A 22556-nucleotide genomic window follows, 5' to 3' on the forward strand; every position below is an offset into this window, starting at 1 on the left:
GTTATGAACATTACAAAATGCGTCAGATCCTGAGATGTGTCAGAACTTTAGGCATCGTCATGTGACAAAGATGCTTTCATCTGCACAAAATGAGACTAAAACACCAATGGTTGCTACTATCATCTGGACAGTACGGTCAAACATATTCATATATTACCATGCATGAGTAATTTCTTAACTAAGCAATTATCAAGATTTTCTAAAGTTGTTTTTATGTGAACATTAAGGGGATTATTGTGCTGTTTCAGCCTGTATTATACAGACTGCATCCCCATCTGGAAACATGCATCAGCATTTTTCCTCCCTCAGACCAATTCTAAAAACATGTATTTTTTAACCCCAGCATTTGTGGTTTGAACATTTGTGTTTTTCCCTCTTAGACTACTTACAATGGAAACTTAAATGTTCAAGAGTTCTTTTTTCCTCTTCCAATGAAAAAGACATTATTTAAGTGAAAGGAATTAATATCCCTTACTTAGGAAAATTATATCCTCTTTCATACACGCACAACTAGAGAGTTTTCACAGGAGGCCTGAAAAAAAGTATAATAAGTACACCTGTTTGATTTAAAACACCCGTGAGGCTGCTACTACCAGACTCCCCCACTAATCTTCACTGCTGTGCTCATCTACAACCTGTTTGTTTTTTTTTTTCCTGAATACAGTGTTTTCCAGTGTGATGCTTCACAAAAGCCTTCTGCTTTTTTTCCTGCAACAGCAACTCTGCTACCACTTGCATCCCTGATGCTGAGGAACCAACACTCAGTCATCTGAATCTAAACTGACTTTACTGACCGAGGCAGCATTAAGACCAGCAGCCTCACCACAGAAATACTAGATCTGGAACTTGTCTGTGAGAAACAGGCAGGAAAATTAGAAAGAGGTTATTGCAAGATACAAAGCAGCACGTATCTCCTTTTACTTCATTTATTCATACAGTGAATTCTTATTCCCAAGTGAGTATTTCCACTTTCAGTGTATTACAAGCCAAACTGGGCTCTAATTGGTGTTCAAATATTGTTTACTTGTAAAAGAAGATGCCATAACTCTCACAGTTTGACTTGCCTCTTACCTCAGAACTACAGACAGTTTTTCCCACTATCACCACAGTAGCTGGCATCATCCCTGGGTATATTATTTATGTCCACACCAGACTCTTACAGCATTTGTGTTTTCAATATTCTTCAATACACCAGGAGTAGCTCAAAGAACAATTTATTTGAGAATTCAGGTTAAAAAAAAAATCACTGTGCAGGACCTGAAGTAGAAAAATAATCTATTTTCCTCCCCAAAATGCAAAGCAAGAAACCTATAATAAATCATAATGTAATACTAAGCATTAGGATTTTAAGAGCTTACAAATTTCCATGCAGCTTCAGTAGTTGGAATGAAGTAAATTACAGAAACTATCTATACAAAAATGTTTCATATGTTACATCTATCTATCTATCTATCTATCTATCTATCTGTCTATCTATCTACCTACCTACCTATCTTTCTATCTATCACAAGCCCGTTTACTTCAACACATCAGAATCCATCCTCATAGTCTTAAACCAAAACTTTGAGCCTAAATAAAGGATCTGAAAGTACATCTGAATGTTTCAAGAAGCATCACATTTTTAGGATCTGTACAGTGCCTGCAAACCAGGCCCTGCATCCTCAGAGAATCTGGAGATTTGGGTTGACCTCTAAGAAACACCCTGTCCCTGTGTGGCTTTCTGAATCCTGGCCTGCCTCCCAGGCTAGCCACAGCTCATTACTGCTTTGGACTCTGTGGTCAGTGTGAGTGATACTGAACAACCACCCTGGTGTCCTTTCATTTTAACAAACACCATCCCAGGCAGATCTAGACAGCATTTGCCCCAGTGCAGTTATCTCAGCATTGACTGGGAACTCACTTGACTCCCAACCTGCAGGCCAAGAGAAGTGGACCAAGAACAAGACCTGCAGTGCCAAGAGAAGCCATTTGCAAAGTGGCAACGCCATTTTTCTTCTGTAGTTTGTTTTACTTGAATGGGATTTATAGTGGCTTTATGGACTTTATAGCTTGTCATGATGGTACTGTTAATACAACAATCACATTATGAGTATACTAATATTTGCATATTGGTACAGTAATCCTCATTGAGGTACAGCTTTCCCACTGCCACTGAACAGCATCCTATGGGCAGGATCTCTAGCACACAGCGCTCATTTTGTGAAATTTACCTGGAGCTGACTCCCTCTACTCTGTGCAAAACTGAGTTGCAATCCTGCTGTTTTTATAGAACTACTCCACTGGGGTCATTATATCACCCAGCATAAATGAGTCACCACTGTAGTTGTACACATGGTGAATCAATGCACAAAGGAGAACTGGAGGAGATGAGAACTACAGCGAGAAGACCCAGCAAGAATTTTCATGACGGTTGTAAGGATTGGTTAAAGAAGTTTCATGCATTGCTGGTGTAAAGATAAATAGTAAAAAATGTAGTATGCCATGTGAGGGTTGTGTAACACTTAGTTAAGGCATCCACTATCCATCATTTTTTCCTAGCAAAGCGAAACCTGTTTAGATTTGGAAGAGTATTATCCCAACAACAACAATGGAAGGAAAAGGCCATACACTATACTTACACTATGGGGGAATTTACTTTACTGTAAGTTCTGAGCTTCCATTACTTTAAAATCTTGCAATTTTATTTAGTATTTTCCTAAAAGCTCCAGATCCTGGATGCAAATGATGGTTTGGAAATACCTGCTTCATACACTTCTGAAGAAAGCCTTCTTGTAAGGTTTTTAACATGAAAATGTTTAGGATCAAATCAAGAGTAATAAAAAATAAGTCCAAAAGTGTTTTTTTTTAATCTTTTAATGCAACCTCTTGGTATTATAATGGCACACTTCATGATTTTAAAATGTTCACAGTTGTTTATGCTATACCAAAATAACACTGCTTGTCTCATTATATGGCCATAATTAACAACTTGGATATGCAACATAAAATATTAATCACCACTGCAGAAACCACTTTCATCCGTTAATTTGTAATAGGATAATGTTCTCCTTAAATCTGCTCTAAAAAGCCTGCTAACGTCCTTTCTGTCACTATCCACACTTTTTCTTTTTGTGTTTGCAGTGGACACATTTACAATGGAAGCACCACTCTTTCGCTAAATATCTGAATAATGCATTACATCTCAGATATTTTGTGATGGTCAGATAGTGGCAGTAGCTTGAAATTTTCCCTGACCTACCTCTTCATTCTAAAGTCTGCTCAATTTGCAGTCTGCAGATGGCCAGAGATGGGATATATATATCTAAAGATCCCCTATGCTGCACATGAAAAATTCAAAACATACACAAAAGGATGTATCTCTTTTGTCAAGTATAATCATGGAATCACAGAATGGTTTGGTTGGAAGGGACCTTACAGACCATCCAGTTCCAACCCCCTGCCATGGGCAGGGACACCTCCCACCAGACCAGGTTGCCCAAAGCCCCATCCAGCTTGGCCTTGAACACTTCCAGGGATGGGGCATCCACAGCTTCTCTGGTCAGCCTGTGCCAGTGACTCACCACCCTCTGAGTGAAGAATTTCTTCCTAACACCTAATCTAAATCTCCCCATTTTTAGTTTAAAGCCATTCCCCCCTGTCCTATCACTCCACCCCCTGACAAAGAGTCCCTCCCCAGCTTTCCTGTAGGCCCCCTTTAGGTACTGGAAGGCCTCTAGGGTCTCCCCAGAGCCTGTTCTTCTCCAGGCTGAACAACCCCAACTCCCTCAGTCTGTCTTCATAGGGGATGTGCTCCAGCCCTCTGATCGTCTTTGTGGCCCTCCTCTGGACTCACTCCAACAAGTCCATGCCCTTGCAGTGGGGTCCCAGAGCTGAGTGCAGTACTCCAGGTGGGGTCTCATGAGAGCAGAGAAGAGGGAAAGAATCACCTCCCTTGCCCTTTTGATGCAGTCCAGGATACGCTGGCTTTCTGGGTCGCAGGCACACATCACCGGCTCATGTTGAGCTTCTCATCAATCAGCACCCCCACATTCTTCTCCTCAGGTCTGCTTTCAATCCGTTATCCACCCAGACTGTATCTGTGCTTGGGATTGCCCTGGCCCAGGTGCAGGACCTTGCATTTGGCCTTGTTGAACCTCATGAGGTTCGCACAGGCCCGCCTCTCAGTCCTGTCAAGGTCCCTCTGGATGGCATCCCTTCCCTCCAGCATGCTGACCGCACCACACAGCTCCACACAGCTTGGCGTCATCGGTACACTTGAATATGTATAAATAATGTGTTCATCCTCATGGCTGGGAGCACTTGATACATAATCATATAAAGTTCTACAAACAAGGGATGTATTGCAGTAATTTCACTGCTAGTTCCACAAGGACAAGTGAAGTAGAGGAACTTGAAATCAAAAAGGCTTGCATGACTACAGGGAGACACTAATTGGATCCCAGAATTTTAAATCTATCTCCAAATGCAGAGAAGCAAAGACTGACTCACAGGCATTTCCGCAGAGCACGCAGAGGTGGAATTAGCTGGGAAGGCAATGAGTATGTATGCAGTAGAACTGGTATAAAAACAAACACATTTGTAGATGAAAAAAGCAAATGCAAGTAATGTATTTATAAGGCTCCTAAGAGCTACATAGCTTCTAAGAGAGGCACACTCTCCACTCCTCAGAGGGACATGTAGTCCAGGGACTTCCTATACTTACCTAAGATACTCCTGTTCCAGAAGGAACTTTGCCTATCTAGCGTAGATTAAATCCACCAGGTCTTCCAACCCCACTGAATACTTCATCAATGGCAAAATCTCACCTGACATCTCATGGAGAAATAGTAGGCCTACCTCTGGCTGAAAACCCTCATTTTTAAAGCAATATATTTCAAACCACTGGCAAGAGACAGGAATGGCAGTATTATTGCCCACTAACATTGTACATTTGAGCAATTTAGCAAATCAGGAATTACATACCAGCCCTCTGCAGCCAGAGCAGCATACAGCAAGATCATACTCCACTGTACTCACTGGGCGAATACTGTGGTTGCATAAGTGCAATGGCTCCAAACAGAGATAAACAAAGAGATACGTAACAGGAGTAAAAGTCAGGATACAAACATTTGTCCTTAGGGCCGTATTTACAATAGCAATCCTTCCTGGCACACCAAGAGATCAAGAATTCACAGAGTCTTTTCACTGGCTTTCAATTGATCTTTCAGTGTCACAGGTCTGGCAGATGTGTGAGCACTGATACCTGCCTTAGTTGGCCTAAGAAGTAAAGGATGTTTAACCACTTCTTTTCTGTACACCTAGATACAAGCCGGGCTGTAGATACTCCTAAGGGATGCCCAGTGGCAGTGCAAGCTTTGCTGTGAGTTCCCCTCCCTCTTTTGCATTACTTTTGTCTCATCAATATGCCCAAACTGTGACCTCTGCTGGGTAACACTGGGTCATCTGCACCGGTTGTTCTGTTCTGCAGACCCGTGCCTATTGCACCGTGTGACTTTCCAACACAGACATAGCCTCGGAATTTCAGATCAGCTGATACATCACTCAATATGAAAGAAACCAAGAGGGAGGGGTATAACCATGGCTCACAGTCAAAGATCTGGCATGCATTCTGAACTAGAACAGCTCCCAGAGGAGACAGGTTGCTAGAAGACAAAATGACTCAAAGGAATTATTGCCAGGTCTTCGCAAAAGCTGTCATCTGCCTCAAAAGTCTTAAGTCTTATAATCATATGATTATATGAAAATCTTTTGCCCTTAAAAGAACTGAAAACTTAAACCCTGAAATCAAGGGAATATAGAAAAGAAAAGAGAAGACAGCACTATTAATTTAGCACTATTAATTTTTAGATGTCTTGATTCTGTAATGATTTCTTAATGTTTGGGATTATATGCTGAAAAAAAAAACATAATTCAAAAAAAAGTTCTGCTAAAAGTGACTGCTGAACACTTGAAATAAAATAAGCAAAATAACCCTAATCAGTAGAATAGTCAGCAGAACATCTGTTTTGCTGCTGAGTAAAGGTATATAGCACAAATACTAGTGATCATCTCCCACCTACCCGGTCAACTCCATTGTTCACTTCCAAGTCTTAAGAGACAAAATTATGGCAACATTTCTGAAAGTTTTCAGTATGCATTGTTTGCTCCCACGCTCTTTGAAATTACAACATCACCTTCTGCTTTTCTGAACTGATTTATCTTTTAAATATAGTATTTAAAAATTAATAGCCATACAATGCTGTTTTATAACTTTGAGCAGTTGTTAAAGACAGAACCCTTGCTTTTTAATAATAAATAAGGTATCAGAACAAACTCCAACCTTTCCAGCCTACAAACCAAACACACTTTTTCAGAAGAGCCAAGGGGACGGAATGAATTAATTGCTTCTCTTAAGTTGCAGCTCCTTGGTGACACCGAAATGGTTGTAGAGGAAACCAGGTCCACAAACCCTGCCAGAAATTCTTTAAATGTCAAAGGATGGCACTGAGAAAGAGACAAAAGCAGCTCTTCTCTCCCTGCTGGTCACTTTGCAGCAGAGACCTGGATGAAATGGATCACTTGGGAAGGGAAACGGGTGCAGAATAGTGCACTGCAGAGAAGTTTTCCCTGTTGGCTGAGGCTGGTGAGAGTTGTAGCAGGAAATAAAGTTGCTCTAACTATATTTTGGTTTCTTTTTTGTTTCTTGTTTTTCTCCCCACTCATCCCTGGGCTTTTGAGCCTGGGAGGTGGGTTTATCTATGATAGGTCAGGACCGAGTTCCTGTCTCCTTCCCTCAAGGCTGCCCACAGCTGAGCACAGGGCAGCCAGAAATGGCTGCTACTCTTTTCTTCATCGTACAGAAGGCAACCTCCAAGGGCAGCCCATGCAACTGAAAAAGGGGCAACAACACTTCGAAGCACTCCTAACTCTCAGCTGGGAATACCGTGGGGCAAGGTGGCATTATCTCATCCATGCTGTTTCAACACTGAATGTCTTATATTTATAACCACAAAACCACAGCTACTCTCTAGGGCAACAGCAGAGACCTTAAGCCAGAAAACAGGCACCCCAAGCTACTGCTGACTTCTTATAGAGATACAGCCACAGTATGCTGTCTTACCATGACTACTTGCATGATGGTGCACTAGAGAACAGAAAACCCAATAAAGGAGTCATAGCCTTCCTCATAAGCTCTTCTGCAACAGTGTCGTGCTAATAAACTTTCCAAAGCACAGCAAACAAAGGCAAGGCCTGTTCCCACTCTCCCGTCTTGCTGGCCAACTGCCACCTGCTCCTTCGCACCCTCTCGAAAGCTCTAGGATTCAAGGAGGCTTTGCCACTGGCTCGGACACGGCACAGGATTGTTTCTCACGCTCCTGATCTGGTCTTCATTCTTTAACAACAAAACTCATTTGATATGTGTGGCTTCTCTCCCAGATGCTTAATTTACCTTCTTAAATTTAATTTTATTGCAAGAAAATGAATTAAGCAATTAAAGGAAATACAATTCTCAGTAATAATATTTTACAAATGTTTCAAAGAAATATCAGGAGGAAATCCGGGAAAAAAAGTCTACAGCAGTGAATCTGCTTAAATCCATGTAGATGAAGAAGTTCCCCTGGACACAAACATAGTTAATCTGCAAACACAAATGAGCAAAATATGGCACTAGAATAGTCTGTTTTATTGCAGCTTCATTAGATTTTCAATTCTCCAGCGCCCTAAATGAGAAGAGAGAAAAGAAGTCCTTCACAGAATGAAAGTGAACAAGATGCAACAGCACCATGGCAGCATGTCTCTAGAGAACTTTCCAAATCTGCTCGGGAAGACTGTTTTTTATAAAAGTTGCTACAAATCCCACATACCTGATTTTAATGTATGATTTTGGAAGTGGTCTTGTTCTCAAGATGAGAGGAGTAAATCAGCAATTACCTTTACAGAGCCCATAATTACAGCAAAAGAAATGAGACAGCACTGAATTTTCTCCTGTACAATGGCAGATATTTTTAGATTTAAGACCACCTACATTCTAATTTGTTTTTAACTTAGGAATTAATTTTATTATTAAAACGTATTCTGCAGTAATACTCGTAGGTATCAATCAGAAACTGAACCCAAGCATGCCCAGCTGCTTTCTTGGCCGGTACATTGGCGATGTGCATCAAGAAACACAAAACCCTAGCTCCTGGAACTGAGGCTTTCTAGACCTCAGCATCACAACCCCTCATACGTCCAGCGATTAAACTGGAATATGAGCAAGGAGGCAAAAGAATTCAGTCACTTTTGCTACGCACTTATCAGCACAGAACAGAAGGATAACTCATTTTCTAAAGACACTCTACAACTTTTGTCTTAGAGCTGCACCAGCACTTCTTTGCATTAAAATAACACAGTTTTCTCCCTATGTCAGGGTTAGGAAGAAGCAAGAAAAACTGAGACCGTCTTGTCTTGAATCACATGAAGCCATGCAGCAGTATAGCCAACAAACTAAACACTTCATTTCACCTTCGCAACTTATCCAGGTACTTTCCGTCACTGGCTGTACCAGTGGACCCAGCACAGATGCCACGGCATTTCAGAGAGATGCAGGAATATGCTAATGCAGAGTTCAGCTTCTGCCCAGAACACTTCTGAACTTCACTGTTACCTATTAGAATGAGTAAAAGATTTCAAATAGGCACTTTGTTCATCACAAGCTTGCAGAGCTTTTGGCAGTCGACACTGAGGAAAATTTTCACATACTTAAGGACTGCCACCCTGTTTGCTACCCAAGCTCAAACTATTGGAAGGAACAAGCACCCGAGTCACAAGTGGCTTATTTTCCAGACACTGTCTGGAAGCTTTTGTTAAAAGATTGTTCACAAGTTAGACTAGCTGACTCTTTTCCCTTTTCCTTATTCTTTCTCCCCAATGAGACAGGAAATTTGCAACAGATGGGCTTATCATCACAGAAATAATGTCGGCTTTTCCTTCCTTAGTCATGTTCGATTCCGTGTACACTGATGGACACCGTTAAATCCACGCTGACCTCTTTAACCACTGGTTTTACTGAGGTTCTGTGTGTTTTGGGAATGCTGGCCGTCTTGTCTCCTGTGGTGGAGCAACACATACTGTCATAGTGTCCAGATCAGGAATTGAGGACCCTGGATACAGTGCACTAATGGAGCAGAAAATACAAAGTGGCAGCTTCATTCACCAATGCCTGCCATTTCTCCTGGCTCTGATAGTCAGAGTTATCCATACAAACATGAGCACAGAATTTGCCTCTGTTGTGGTTTTGAGGCTTTCTGCTGAGAACTTTCCTACTCTTTCATCCTCATTCATCTTCATTTCAGGAAATCTTATTCCCACCCATCTTTACAGTTAAATAAAAACTACAGTACTCTGAAGAGAACACCAAAAACTCTACTACCTATTTCAATTATCACAGGGTGGGTTTTTTGGTTTGTTTTTTTTTTTTGGCTATCAAAATGCAGCCATTCTGAAACAAGCCAACCAGACCTTTGCGGAGAGATTTGACAATTGTGAAAATCACAGGTTCCAAAATGAAATTATTTTGAATTAAGACATTGCAAAATAAAGTGAAGTTATCTGCCTTTTGATATCAGGTATTTGTGGTTCTTACTTTAATAAGAGAATCCAGTTCCTACCATGCAAAGCTTAACTTTTGCTGCCACGTGCCCTTTGTAGCTGTTTACAGAGGCAAGACAAACTGGTCAAAACTAACAGAGGAAAAGGTATTTTTCTGCATGAAAACAGAAGTTAAAGACCTACATTACTTATTTCAGAAGTTTCTAAGCTTGTGTCTTTTTTCAATAACTGAGTCTTCCTCTCCTCCAGAAATTCACATTTTTCCCTGTCTATACTTAAGACAGGCAAGATGTACAGCATATTATACCTACTGCCTGCAACAGAGTCACATTCTGACAGCAATGAATCTGCCTAATACATAGTAAAATGTTTTTCCGCACTTTTGTGGAAAGGGAAGGAGATTTCCCCTCAGTCTAAGAAACAAATAGTCCTATTTTAGAAACAAATTTAGAACATAAATAATAGAGACCATATGAGTACCGTAAGATCCAGCCATTCGTCCTGAAAGACAAACTTCTATTTTTTAATGTTAGCACAAGGCTCCCTGGATTAGACTTCATTCTAGTCAGTCAGTCAGGTGCACATATGCTTATTCTGCATTTCAAAGTACATTTCTACATTCAAACTTTTTGGTTCCTAAAAAAAAATATTTGCATATCACTGAACCTTCCTCATGCTGGAGCTGTTTTAAGAGTTCTTACTTCCTTTAATAACTGTAGGAAGTAAAATCAAATCCTTCCTGTTCTTGGCCAAAGCAAGAAATGGGATGAAGCAACCAACAGAAAACTCAGTTAAGACCTGCTCCTAAGTACTAAAATCTGCTATTACTTCAACTGGAGCAATAGCGACCTTTAACTAACTCTGTTTCAGTGTCAAAAATAGCATTTCTACAGAAAACAAATTCAGCCAGTGAATTAGTTGAGAAAAATATACCAACTGGTCATCTCTAATGCCATGAACAGTTCTGTGCAAACACTCTGATTCCAGTGGAAAGGATGGTGCTTCATTTGCTGTCCTCAGATCCTTTTCCAAACAATATCAATTAAGTGGAAAAGCTACTCAAAAAGCTACTCCTATACTGACGGGAGGAAATCCATCCATCCTAGAGTTATACTTCTAAAAATTGCAGCACTTTAAATTCAGTCCTCCGATTATGATGCCATAACTTTCCAAGACAGACAAGCTCTAAGTGACTCATCTGGTAAGACAAACACTATCTTTGACATTTACGTCTTATGAATTATTAACTGGTTTACTGCATCTACATTGATTTTGCATGAAAAGGAATTCTTGGCACATTCTTGAAGGCTGAAAATTGCAAACTACAAAAGAACTCAGCAAAAATTATATAATCAGCTACTGCTGTTTGAAAGTCCTGTTAGTCTACATAAAGTCATAAAAGATGAAATCGAGAACAGTTTTCAGGGGAACGTTCTTTCTAGGGAAAAACAAACAACCCCCCCCCAAAAAAAACCAAAGAAACAAACCAACAAACCACCAACCTTAATCTCACAGAATCACAGAACCACAGAGTATACTGAGTTGGAAGGGACCCACAAGGATCATCGAGTCCAACACCAGGCTCCACACAGGACCACCCAAAAAACAGACTGTGTGTCTGAGGGCATTGTCCAAACACTCCTTGAACTCCGGCAGGCTCACTGCTATGCCCACTGCCCTGGGGAGCCTGTCCCAGTGCCCGACCACCCTCTCGGTGCAGAACCTTTCCCTAACACCCAGCCTGACCCTCCCCTGTCCCAGCCCCATGCCGTTCCCTCGGGTCCTGTCGCTGTCCCCAGAGAGCAGAGCTCAGCGCCTGCCCCTCCGCTCCCCTCGTGAGGGAGCTGCAGGCCGCCATGAGGCCTCCCCTCAGCCTGCTCTGCTCGGGGCTGAGCAAACCAAGGGACCCCAGCTGGACAGTCCCTTCCCTCCATCAGCAAGCAGCACCGTGCTTGATGCATCCCCGGAGCATCTATTTTGGATCGTATTTTGCATCACCCTATTTTGTTATTGTGGCACTTTTCCCCACAGAAGCAGAACAGAAGTGATGTTCGGTGTTGATATTTTAAAGTCAAAGAAAAACGAAGTGTGTCCTCAGTGCTAATGAATTTTAACACTACCTAAATTCGTTAACACAAAAGTGAAAAGTAAGCCCTATTTCAAAATGTTTAGGTAAATGGTCTTCACATTTAAAGATTTTTTTCAGCCAGTAGAATAACTAGGCAATCTAAATAAATAAATGACATGTATGTTCAAAAATCAAACTGCAACCCATAAAAAGATGAAGACAGAGGAATCTGTCAGCATTTTACTAGTATGGGGTGTAAGCACCTTTTCCGTCACCAGAATAGGGGGAAAAGGTGGAAACAGTCAACACTTTTCTCTTTTTAGAGAAGTTCTCTTTTCAGAACTTCAGCTTACAAGAAATCAGTATAATTTCCCACTCTGACAGACAGATTACAAATCCAAGGTAGATATGACCAAAACAGAGCCCAACTGAAAATACAAAAATATGATTTCAGCTGTTTTGTGGCCAATGAACTCAGCCAGTGGCACCTATCTCTTTTGAAATATACATGGATTCACTTTACCAGCCCTCTCCCAAGTGGTGTGCCTGTTACCTGAACCAGAACCAGTGGTTTAATTTCTCATTCTTTCCGGAGGCCCTCTGGCATCACATCAAGCCACCTTTACAGGCTGCTGCTAGTAAGGTTACACTTGCTGCTGTCTCAGCAGCACCTCTGCTGGGATCATGTAGCACCCCTTCACTGGTGGGTGAATGGAGATGAGGCAAACCATTGCCCCTTGGTGTGACCCATACAATGCTGCAACAACTACTTCAGACACTTTCAGTCTAAGAAGATTCTTTTAAAAATGCCATTTAGTTATAAAGACATGGCCTCCAGCATGGGCAAAAAAGCATCATCAGTAGCACATCAGTTACAATGACAAGCCCACGAATCATCCTGTCTGAGACTGTCATTGCAGTTTCCATTTTCAGATGAATTAGAATTACCCTGAACTTCGAATAGCTGCTTATTTTTTATTTTCTTCCATGAAAAGTCTACAGGGACTCCATAAAGGGAAAGCTTGTGAAAAACATTAGCACAGGAAAAGTAAAATTCTTTTCTTTTTTTCCCCTCTTCAGTACAAAAAAAAAAAAAAAGTTATTTTAATTCCTGTCATTTCTGTGACAGGTTGGATGGATTCCTCTAACATCTGCTATAAGCTCAGATTTAAAAAATGTACTCTTTCTTCTCCAAGATTAAGCGCAGGATTAGATAATCAGTGGAAGGCGAGGCAATTCTAGGTAATTCTGCTGTGGCAAAACCATCATAAGAATACTGTGCTTTAGCTTAGTGCTCCTTCGCTGCAAATAGACATATATCTAAAAGAGTATCAGCACCACTGTTGTCCACCAGGGACCAGTACGAAGACAGTGAGGACCAGAGTCAAAGAAGCTTCCAGAAGGCAGCACAAAGCAAGAACTTCTAGTTTTAGGAGGAAAGGGTGTTTGCAGGCAGCTCTGGTTGCCTGTGAGGGTACTACAGACTTTCGCTAAGAAGAGGGGCCATGGGTCTGCTTAATTCCAGGCACCTCCCACCACATGCTGTCCATTCACTACTTCTCTTCAGATTTACTCACAGAGCTGCAACAGTTCCCCATGGCCTGCAAAACGTATTTTCAATGCTGTCTGTCCTGTTCATCTTTTAAAGTCAAAGACGTCACTAGCAGATTACTAGGTCAAACAGTCGATGTTCAAGCTCCTCCAGCCTCCACAAGAAATGTGTACAGTCATCCCAGCACCTTGTTTAAACATGCACTTGACAGTTGTGTAGCACAGCATAATATTCTGCAGAGTAACCTCTGCAGAGTCCATTTCTGCTAAACCTGTGCACGCTGCTTCAGCACTTCTTATGAAATGCCATTAGCATGACAGTCACGAGGGCATGTTTAGATCTTAGACACTGCTGTACAGGAATGACCAGGAGCACTCCATTCTTCCTATTTCTTTGCTGTGTAATACTTCCAGTGGTGATGAAATCAAGACAAAAAACAAAACTCTGATCCTAGTTGTGCTTTGAACATAGCAACCACAAATGTTCTTTGCCTCCAAATATCACTGGGAGAAAAATTGCAAATGGGTGTCGATCAACGCTTCAGCTGTGTGTATATACATACACACATACAAAAAATGGGAACCGCATATAACAGGTGGAAAGATAGTGAAGTGATAAATGCCTAAGAAATACTGCAAAACAAAAGAAAAAAAAAGAGCCATTATCTTTTTTACATACTAAGCAGTTGTTCTTTCTTTCTGTTAGATGTAGAAACAGTTAGAAACTGGAGCAGATTGTTTAAGTCATCAACAGTTCAGAAGGGTTACATAATATCCAAGTAATGGGCAATTCAGATTAAGGTCAATTTTTTCACCCTTTCAATTATGTAATATTGATAAAAGGACATATGGGAATGATGCCAACTATGAATACTGTATCTGGCACACAAACTAAAGTGCACAAACAGAAGGAATTTCCCTACCCGAAGCTGAAAATATTCCTCCCCACATTCAAGTAAATAACTTTCTCAAAAATTGTCTTTACTCCCAGATCAAAAACTTGCTCCCTTTCCCTGACCTAAAAATATACCACTCTGCACTGAGAGAAAATGACAGACAGGGCACACAGCCCTCAAAGAGAAGTTTTTAACAGCTAGTTCGAGTACTGACCTCAGCCGGCCACCTCACAAATGTCCCTTTTTGTCTTACCTCCACCTGCTCAGAACCTCCCACACCATGGGAGGTGGAGGCTTCCTAAGTCCAACGTAACCAATTTCAAAGTGCAACACCCCCACTAGGAACAATATAGCATTGTCCAACTTCCCAAACTAGTCCACATACCTCTACATGTATGGGAATGGACAAGAATTTGGTGGGTAGCGCTGAGAGGAAACATGCAGGGAGATCGGCAGACACAGTGTGAGTCCAGTTTCAATCAAAGTCAGTGGGAAAAGGCAGGTGAAGTGCTTTGCCTGGAAAGGTTGAAGTTGGCAAGCATGCACATGTCCCACTAAACACAGTGGGACAGTCACATATGTATTACAGAAGATGGGGCTGGATGGGTATTTAGGAAAATACTGGTATCAGTATGTCACTTACCATGTCCTCTATCAGTACAAAAGAAATGCTAAGAATTGGCTAGTTGCAGTCTGAGAGCAAAGCCAGTATAGAAAACATGTCGTGTCTAAAGAAAGACTGCTTTACCCACTGCAGTGAAAAATATTTTACACATTCCTGAGCAAGGAACTAGAAATAAACAAATAAATTAGCTAGATGAACCACAATATAGAAAGCACTTGAAAAGATAAATTTTTGTCATTCTCATATTCCCACTGATTTCAATGGAACCCCTCACAAGTTTATGGGGTTACACACACTCAGTTTTGCTGGATCTTTCCTAATAAGCAGACATTCTTCCAGGAAAAATTCAATGCAGACGTTCAGTGTTTTCTAACACTGCCTCATCTCTAATGTGGTCTTCTGGCGAATGAACCTATGTGCCAAATCCATGCTGGCGGTTTTAAAGCCATACACAAACCTGCAGGCTGCAATAGTCTCTCTTTCATGCGGGGATAGTGCTAATGGCAGAGGAGTCTGCACGCCTAAAGGAAAGGAGACCATTTAGAGGCATAGGATTTAGTTACCTATTTCTGGGAAAAATATAAAAAAAATAAAAGGACTTGGAGCAATCTTCTTAGCTCCAGGATGTCCAACAGATTTGCAGCAGCACAGTTAACATTCAAATGTGTTTATTTTTCTTCCTTCAGCACTCTGTGGATAATTGACGTAAATGAATAGTCTAGCCTGCTCACCACTCGTCAATTTAACTTCTTATAATTCTGAATAAATGTCAAGAGTTCCAGACTCACCCTGGTTTTTACAAACTCAGGAATACTTCTTCTGAACTTTATGATGCTGCCCAGAGGTAAAACTATTATTATTATTATTATTTTTCTGAAAGGCAAAAGGGTGAACTCCCCATTCATTCTAGAAAGAGCAAAGTTCCCACCTGCTTTTCAATGACTTACTGCTGCTGCAGCTGGTGCAAGGAATTTGACAGACCTTAAGTTCTTCAACATGACTTCTAGTTAAAAAAACAGAGTGTCAGTATTTAATACAGGTGAGTTTGATCTTTCGCAAGTCAAAAAATGATGAATGAAATCAAAAATACTTGCACAGTCCAAAACAATCCAGATATGGAAGTCACACAATTGCAAGTTCTGCTAGGGACGTACTGATGTAAGAAAAATATTTTTTAAATATTTAAATTGTGCCACAAATCTTTATACTAGCAATTGGAACTGTATTATTTAATAATAACATTGTATGCTCATAATGCACCCCTGTGTATAAGGGCTACTAATTTTACAACATTAAAGACAGAAAGAAACTAAACCAAAGACTTCAAAACGCTTAACTGGATTAAAGGACACTGCAACCTCAGAAATAACTTGAAATCGTTCCTGGTATGATTTAGGACTCTAGTATGACTGCACACCATACACAGGATCTTATGTGAATAAGAACCAAGGGAATGAGTCAGAAACTTTAAAACTTCGAAACTGTTTGGTCATCTCTGGGAAGCTTTATTCATAGTGGCAATGCCAATCCATATTCCACCTGGGGATTAATCCCTGATCAAAAGGATTACTCCCAGGAGTAAGGTCAGCACAATCAAGTCCTGGATTTCTCACTCCTACTGAAAGCAAGACAATAAACAGATCTGTCTTGCAACCTACTTGTGAGTCATTCTCACACATGAATGTGTCTTCATGCCCTGCATACAATCTGTGAAAGTCAAGGCTGGGCCCAAAAAATCCCTGGGTCATCTGATACCAGGCTGCTAAATCTGGCAGCAGAAATTTACTATTTTGGTTCCAGCCAGCTAAAACTCTTCCTTCCTCCCAAATGACAAGTATTGCTGACAATCAGTGTGAGAGTGTCATCTGAAGGACAGAGCAGCATTCACAGACCTTTCACACCACGCTCCCTCTGGAAAAGATGCTTACCCCTGCTGATGTGGAAGCACACTCATTAACTTACAGTAATGGTGAATCAAGACACATTATTCAAAAGTGAACTGCAGCTTGCCCAGGTGACACAGACACTGCAATTCGTATGTTTTGGCACCAGAACACAGTGCAGCGGTGATGGTTTGATGGTTCTCCGGGCTCCTGCTAGCGCCGTAGGTAGTAGGGGGGGATAAAACGAAGTAGCAGCAGCAGATGGACACTGCAGCATGGGCTCAGTAACGCTGAACTGCTCCTTGCCGCATCTGCCAGAGTACAGCAGGTTTCTGTGAGGACTGTTTTACCAGTGATGCAGCATAATTTGGTAAGAAAGGTGAGACACAATGTCACCCTGTTCCTGCATTGGCCCATGCAGGACTTGACATAACCTGCTGCACTTGTAGTCAAAATGGGTATGGTACAAGGACTGCAAGAATGAGAACTGGGACTACTTCTATGAGAGATCATTCTTTTGGGCAAATTTCGCCAACATTGCAACAAGAGATGAGATGAAAAAGATGAGATGGATGAGAAAAGGGAAAAGCACAGGTGTTGAAAAGCCTAACGGCTGCTGCACCTTGCATGTCTGCACCTACAAATTGCTTACAGCAACTAAAACTGCTACCTGAAGATGCTTGCAAGGACAATTAGTGGGTCGTAACCGGGAGTTTTGCACTGGGTTTCACATAAAATGAAGGAGCATCAGCACAGGTCTCAGTCTCAAATCTCTAAATCCAAGGAAATTCCCCTGACTTCTGTGAAAGCATTTTACATTTATCCCCGAAGCATGTTAAGTCAGCCCCTGGTTCAGGAATTGCACCCTTACAGAGCACAACACGCAGGATTTTGCATTATGAAACAGATCGAAGCCTGGTGAAACGGCCACCCTGACCTTCCGCAATAACACACCATGCCTAAAGCAACACAGCCAAATCTCATTATTCAGATTTTGGCTGTACTCGGAGGAAGGCGGGGGGGGGGGGGGGGGGGGGGGGGGGTAAAGAAAATTGAAAAAAAGGTCACTGTACCGCGGATTTAGAAAGTCAGACCGAGCAAATGCCAGCAGAACCCCAGTCCTCGGAACGGGAGCTCCGAGGCCCACGCGGGGGGAGGCAGTGCCCAGCCCTGCACACGCGTGAGACCTACAGACCCACGGACACCCGTGCGTGCCCACGCACAGCCCTGCACACTGACACACTGCCTGAACCCTTGCACACTCACACACCTGTGCATGCTCACACACTCGTGCACCATGCATTCCCAAGCATACCCATGCACGCCTGTGCACCATGCACACCCATCCATGCCTATGCATGCCTGTGCACACTCACACACCTGTGCACGCTCACACAGCTGTGCACCATGCACACCCATGCATACCCACACCCATGCACCATGCATGCCCGTGCACCATGCACACCCGTGCATTCCCATGCACACCACTGCATCCTCACAGATCTGTACACACTCACACACCCGTGCATGCCCATGCATACCTGTGCATGCTCACACCTGTGCACCATGCACACCCTTGCACGCTGACAGATCCGTACACACCGACACACTCATGTACACTCGTGCACGCCTACGCACACCCGTGCACACTCACAGATCCGTGCACTCACACACCCACCCGTGCACCGCGCACACCCGTGCATGCCCACGCACACACGTGCACGCTCACGCACCCGTGCGCCGTGCGCACCCATGCAACCCGTGCATTCCCACGCACACCTGTGCACGCTCTCACACGCGTGCACCGCGCGCCCTCGTGCAAACCCACTCCCCTCGCGGCCCCCCCCCGTGCGCGCACACACACACACACACACACACACACACGCACGCACGCACACACACACATCCCGGCGAGCGCCCCGCACGCCCCCTGCGGCGCGGGCACCTGCGTGGCTTTGTGGAACTGCTTCTTCAGGCCGGCCACCGACATGGCGCCAGGCGGCCGAGCGGGGCCGAGCGGGGCCGAGCGGGGCCGAGCGGAGCCGAACGGAGCCGAGCGGTGCCGGGGTCTCCCCGCGTGCCGCTGCCGCTGCCCGCTGCCCCGCGCTGCCGGACGGGGCGGAGGCAGGCGTCAGGCGGCGGCCGCGCGGCGCTGCGGGGGCGCCGTGACGTCAGGGCCGGCCGCACCGCCCCCCCCCCCCCCCCCCCCACGAGCCGCCACAACGGCCGGGGCTAACGGCTGGTGCTGCGCCCCCTCAGCCCGTACCCAGCCCAGACACAGAGCCCGGTACCCACACAGAGCCCCCGGGGACGCAGCCCAAGGCGGGCAGTCCCGGTGCCTGAAGGAGCGGAGCAGCCGTTCCGGTTCCTCCAGGCCCCCGGTTTGCCTCAGGGGTTCCCCCGACGCGCAGCTCGCTTCTTCCCCCCCTCCCCGTCCCTTGCCGGTGACACCAGCAGGGAGCCAAATGTGAAGGCTGCCCTGCTGGCACGGCTGTTGGCTTCAAGGTAAAAAGCCTCGATTGATATCTGGGCTTTTTACTGCACTTGGTATCGATAAACGTCGATACCAAGTTCTCTAGCATCTCAGTCAGATGGGTTTTAAACACTCGCGGAAAAGTAATTAACGATTATTTGGCGCTGCCAGCAAAAGCCTAAACAATGTGAGAGCAGCGTGATCCAAACGTAATGATCCTTCTCTGCAGGCTGGACCCATCGCGGTGCATGTGCGCCGCAAACCAGCACAGCCAAGATGTGTGTTCACACAACGCTCCGCCAGCTGGCTGAAAGCAGCCATGCTACGTTGGCTTTGTAACACCGTCACAACAAACACTCAACACAAGCTAGATAGGATGATTCACACTAGACGGGATGAAAATATTTTCAGAACTACCTGAAGATGTTTTTAAACTGCACATGGACTTGCCGTGGTGTACCACAGATGCTTGGTGCACCCAGCAAAGCTGCAGCACTGCACTGTGCAGGCCCACATCCCACTTCTGGCACAGGCTGCCCAGAGAAGCTGTGGGTGCCCCATCCCTGGAGGTGCTCAAGGCCAGCCAGGATGGGGCTTTGAGCAACCTGATCTACTGGGAGGTGTCCCTGCCCGTGGCAGGGGGATGATTGGAATAAGAAGGTCCCTTCCAACCAAAACCATTCTGTGATTCTACGATACGATGTGATACGATCTCAGCTCTGTGAAGCACATGAAAACACCAAGACCCCATGCCCCTGACCCAGAAGTGCAGTTCTCCAAAGGGACTTGCAGTGAGGGAAGGAATCATGATCGCAAGTCACATCGCTGCTTTCTGAAGCATTACCAACATTGTTAATAATGAAGAATGGCAAACCAATAATACCACTCTGCTCACTGTAGAATGAGAGCTTGCAACAGCCAAGTCCTGGGCGCAGCAGTAGGTGCTGCTTTCTGGCCTAGTCCCAAGCCACATAGAAATACTTCCATCCACTTTAGTGTTTGTATTATTTTGAAGGATGAAAAACGAGACTGTATGGAGATTCTAGGTGAGGAGTGGGAGTTTCTTGTGCTTGCCGTTGTGCGTTTGACAGAAAACTTCCACTGTACATACTACTTGGGAAAGGGCTCTACAGTCTGCACACACAGTTAAGACATAGAAAGTAGACCTAGGAAAACTAGAAATGTTGTCATTTTAATTACTTATGTAAAATTAACAATATTTGTCCTATGTTAATGAATCACTGCTGCATTTCAGTATCTGCAGGTTGCCACTGCAATTTCAGAAAAATAGATTCTGGTTCATTAAAGGTTTTATGTGGAAATTATATGAATGAGAGACAATGTTGGCCTAGAAAAAGTCCATCAAAATCAGTTTTTAGGGATAAACTGGAAATACAAGGCATCCTTTTAGAGTATTATGCCCCTGGAACTCCTATTGCAAGTTGATTACAAGTATGCTGTCCACCTGTAAATCAGCCAAAATAGTAGTTGGAAATCCTGACTTACATACCGTTACTAGTTTTGTGTAGTTGCATTCTCACAGCTGAATCTAACACTACTAATTGTTCTCACAATTTTTATTTTATTTCAGAGAACACTTATATTCCTGGAAGCTGAAAGTACTTTCTTTACTAAAATACAATTCATGCTTGTCAGTGTCAATGGACTTACAACTACGTTGACTAAATTAAATGGTGAAGTTTGTTGTCCAAAGACAACTTTGTTTGGTACATGCTTTTCAGTATATCACATCATTTGTGACTCTGGTTATTGTTCATTACAGTTTATTAAAACAGAAGTCATCGCACTGAAGTGGACTTCAGAGCATTACTGACCTAGATTTCTCCAAGAGAATCATAGAATCATAGATAATAAACTGTAGTGAACAATAACAAGATGTTTGCTTATAACATATCATATCTCATTCTGCAATATTTATATTTACTTATGATATATATAGATATATGTACATGCAAAATGAATTAAGAAAATATCATTGTTCCATATCCAAGCAATAACCAAATGCAGTAAGTATTTTGTTACAGGTAACCCTAATCCTGTCTTTTGTTCACACTGTTACAACTTTGAGTGGTTAATCACTGTTTTCTCATATAACACATAGTTGATTCTGCAAATTTAGAACTGCATGCTACTTCTAGCAATATTTGCATTATGTGATGACTTTGAGAGCAAAATCCTTTACTAACTTAAAAATGCTGTGCAAGTACAATGGATAGTAATACTTAGAAAGTATTTCATATGTCACAGAAAGAATTGTTTTTTTGACTACCCAAGAGCTGTAGTGTGAACTTGTAAGCACTGATAAAATGGTAAAGATCATACAAGTTTCATTTCAGAGAATTTAGAATGGCAAGAATCTTCCCTATTTCACCAGTTGCCCGCACATGAATTCTTCATTTTTTTAAAGAAGGCAAAGAAGAAAACATATAAAACAAAACAAAACAAAACAAAACAAATAAAATAAAATAAAATTAATTAAATTAAATTCTCTACTAGATTATTAAAGCAGCAATTAATGAGGTAGTTGGTATGTTAAGCTCCTGACTCAAGTTGTCTGATTTTTGGAACCCGTAGAAGTAGACATTGTCAGGCTAATTGGGACAGAACATTGCTGAAAACAATACCTTGGCTTTTTCTAGCAGAATGCACAAAATTTCATAATCTTTTTCAAAATATAAGTAATCTAAACTGCATTATTCAGCAAAATAAGGTGGAAAAGTCTTTTGTGGTTACCTAGATGGTAGCATGAATTCTTTATAAAATGTAGCAATTTCCAGCTCAGTACAGTAGTAAGCTAAAGCCTGATGGCAGAAAGAGTTTTTCATTGATGTTTGAACATGATCTTCCTTAACACAAGTAAAAGGCTTCTTCCCATTTACTTTGCACCTTGATTTCAGTCTAAAGTTTTTGTTAACTTCTTTGGGCACAAACACAGTAACATGCTTGTTTTTTTCCCAAAACCCTCATTTCATTCTTTTGCAGTGGTGTTTCAATTATGTTGTTTGGCCATTCTTAGCTTAATTCTCAAGTTATGCCTCATATTTTACTCCAAGGAACTGAAATCCCTTTTACAGAGAGAGAATAAAGGGGAAGCTCAAGTAGATCATTTTCAGGGAATTGGAGCTTGATATAATTCCCATTGTCAGGAGATCAAGATGCATAGCAGAGCTCCAGAAGACTTCAGCCTCTACTGATACAGAAATCTAGACATCTTCCAGCAGTGGTAGGAGACAGCCCCCATGCTCCTTTCATAAGCAAGAAGTTTTAAAGATGCAATCTACTGTACAGCTCTAAAGCCAGTAAGAAATGAACAGCTATTTTAATTCTGAAAGTCATTATGTGAAAGAAGTGGAAAAAATATGATTAATTTCAATAGACCCTGAAGAATTTGATCCCTATTTTTTTTTAATACCAGCTCCATCTTATGTCTTTTTTTTTTTTTTTTAACTCGGTTAACTAGTATTTCCAA

General features: G+C 42.5%; 1 protein-coding gene across 1 annotated transcript in view; it reads right to left on the reverse strand.

Annotated features, from left to right (window-relative positions):
* Window positions 1-18726, reverse strand: part of SH3GL2 (SH3 domain containing GRB2 like 2, endophilin A1) — a 97678-nt gene extending 78952 nt beyond the window's left edge. Inside the window, exon 1 of the mRNA XM_048051341.2 lies at window positions 18539-18726. Coding sequence (XP_047907298.1) covers window positions 18539-18583 — 45 coding nt within the window. The 5' untranslated portion in view covers window positions 18584-18726. The remainder of the gene's footprint in view (window positions 1-18538) is intronic.
* Between the last annotated feature and the right edge of the window lie 3830 nt (window positions 18727-22556).

Source organism: Anser cygnoides, chromosome Z (assembly GCF_040182565.1).
Source record: "Anser cygnoides isolate HZ-2024a breed goose chromosome Z, Taihu_goose_T2T_genome, whole genome shotgun sequence".
Taxonomy (NCBI): Eukaryota; Metazoa; Chordata; class Aves; order Anseriformes; family Anatidae; genus Anser; species Anser cygnoides.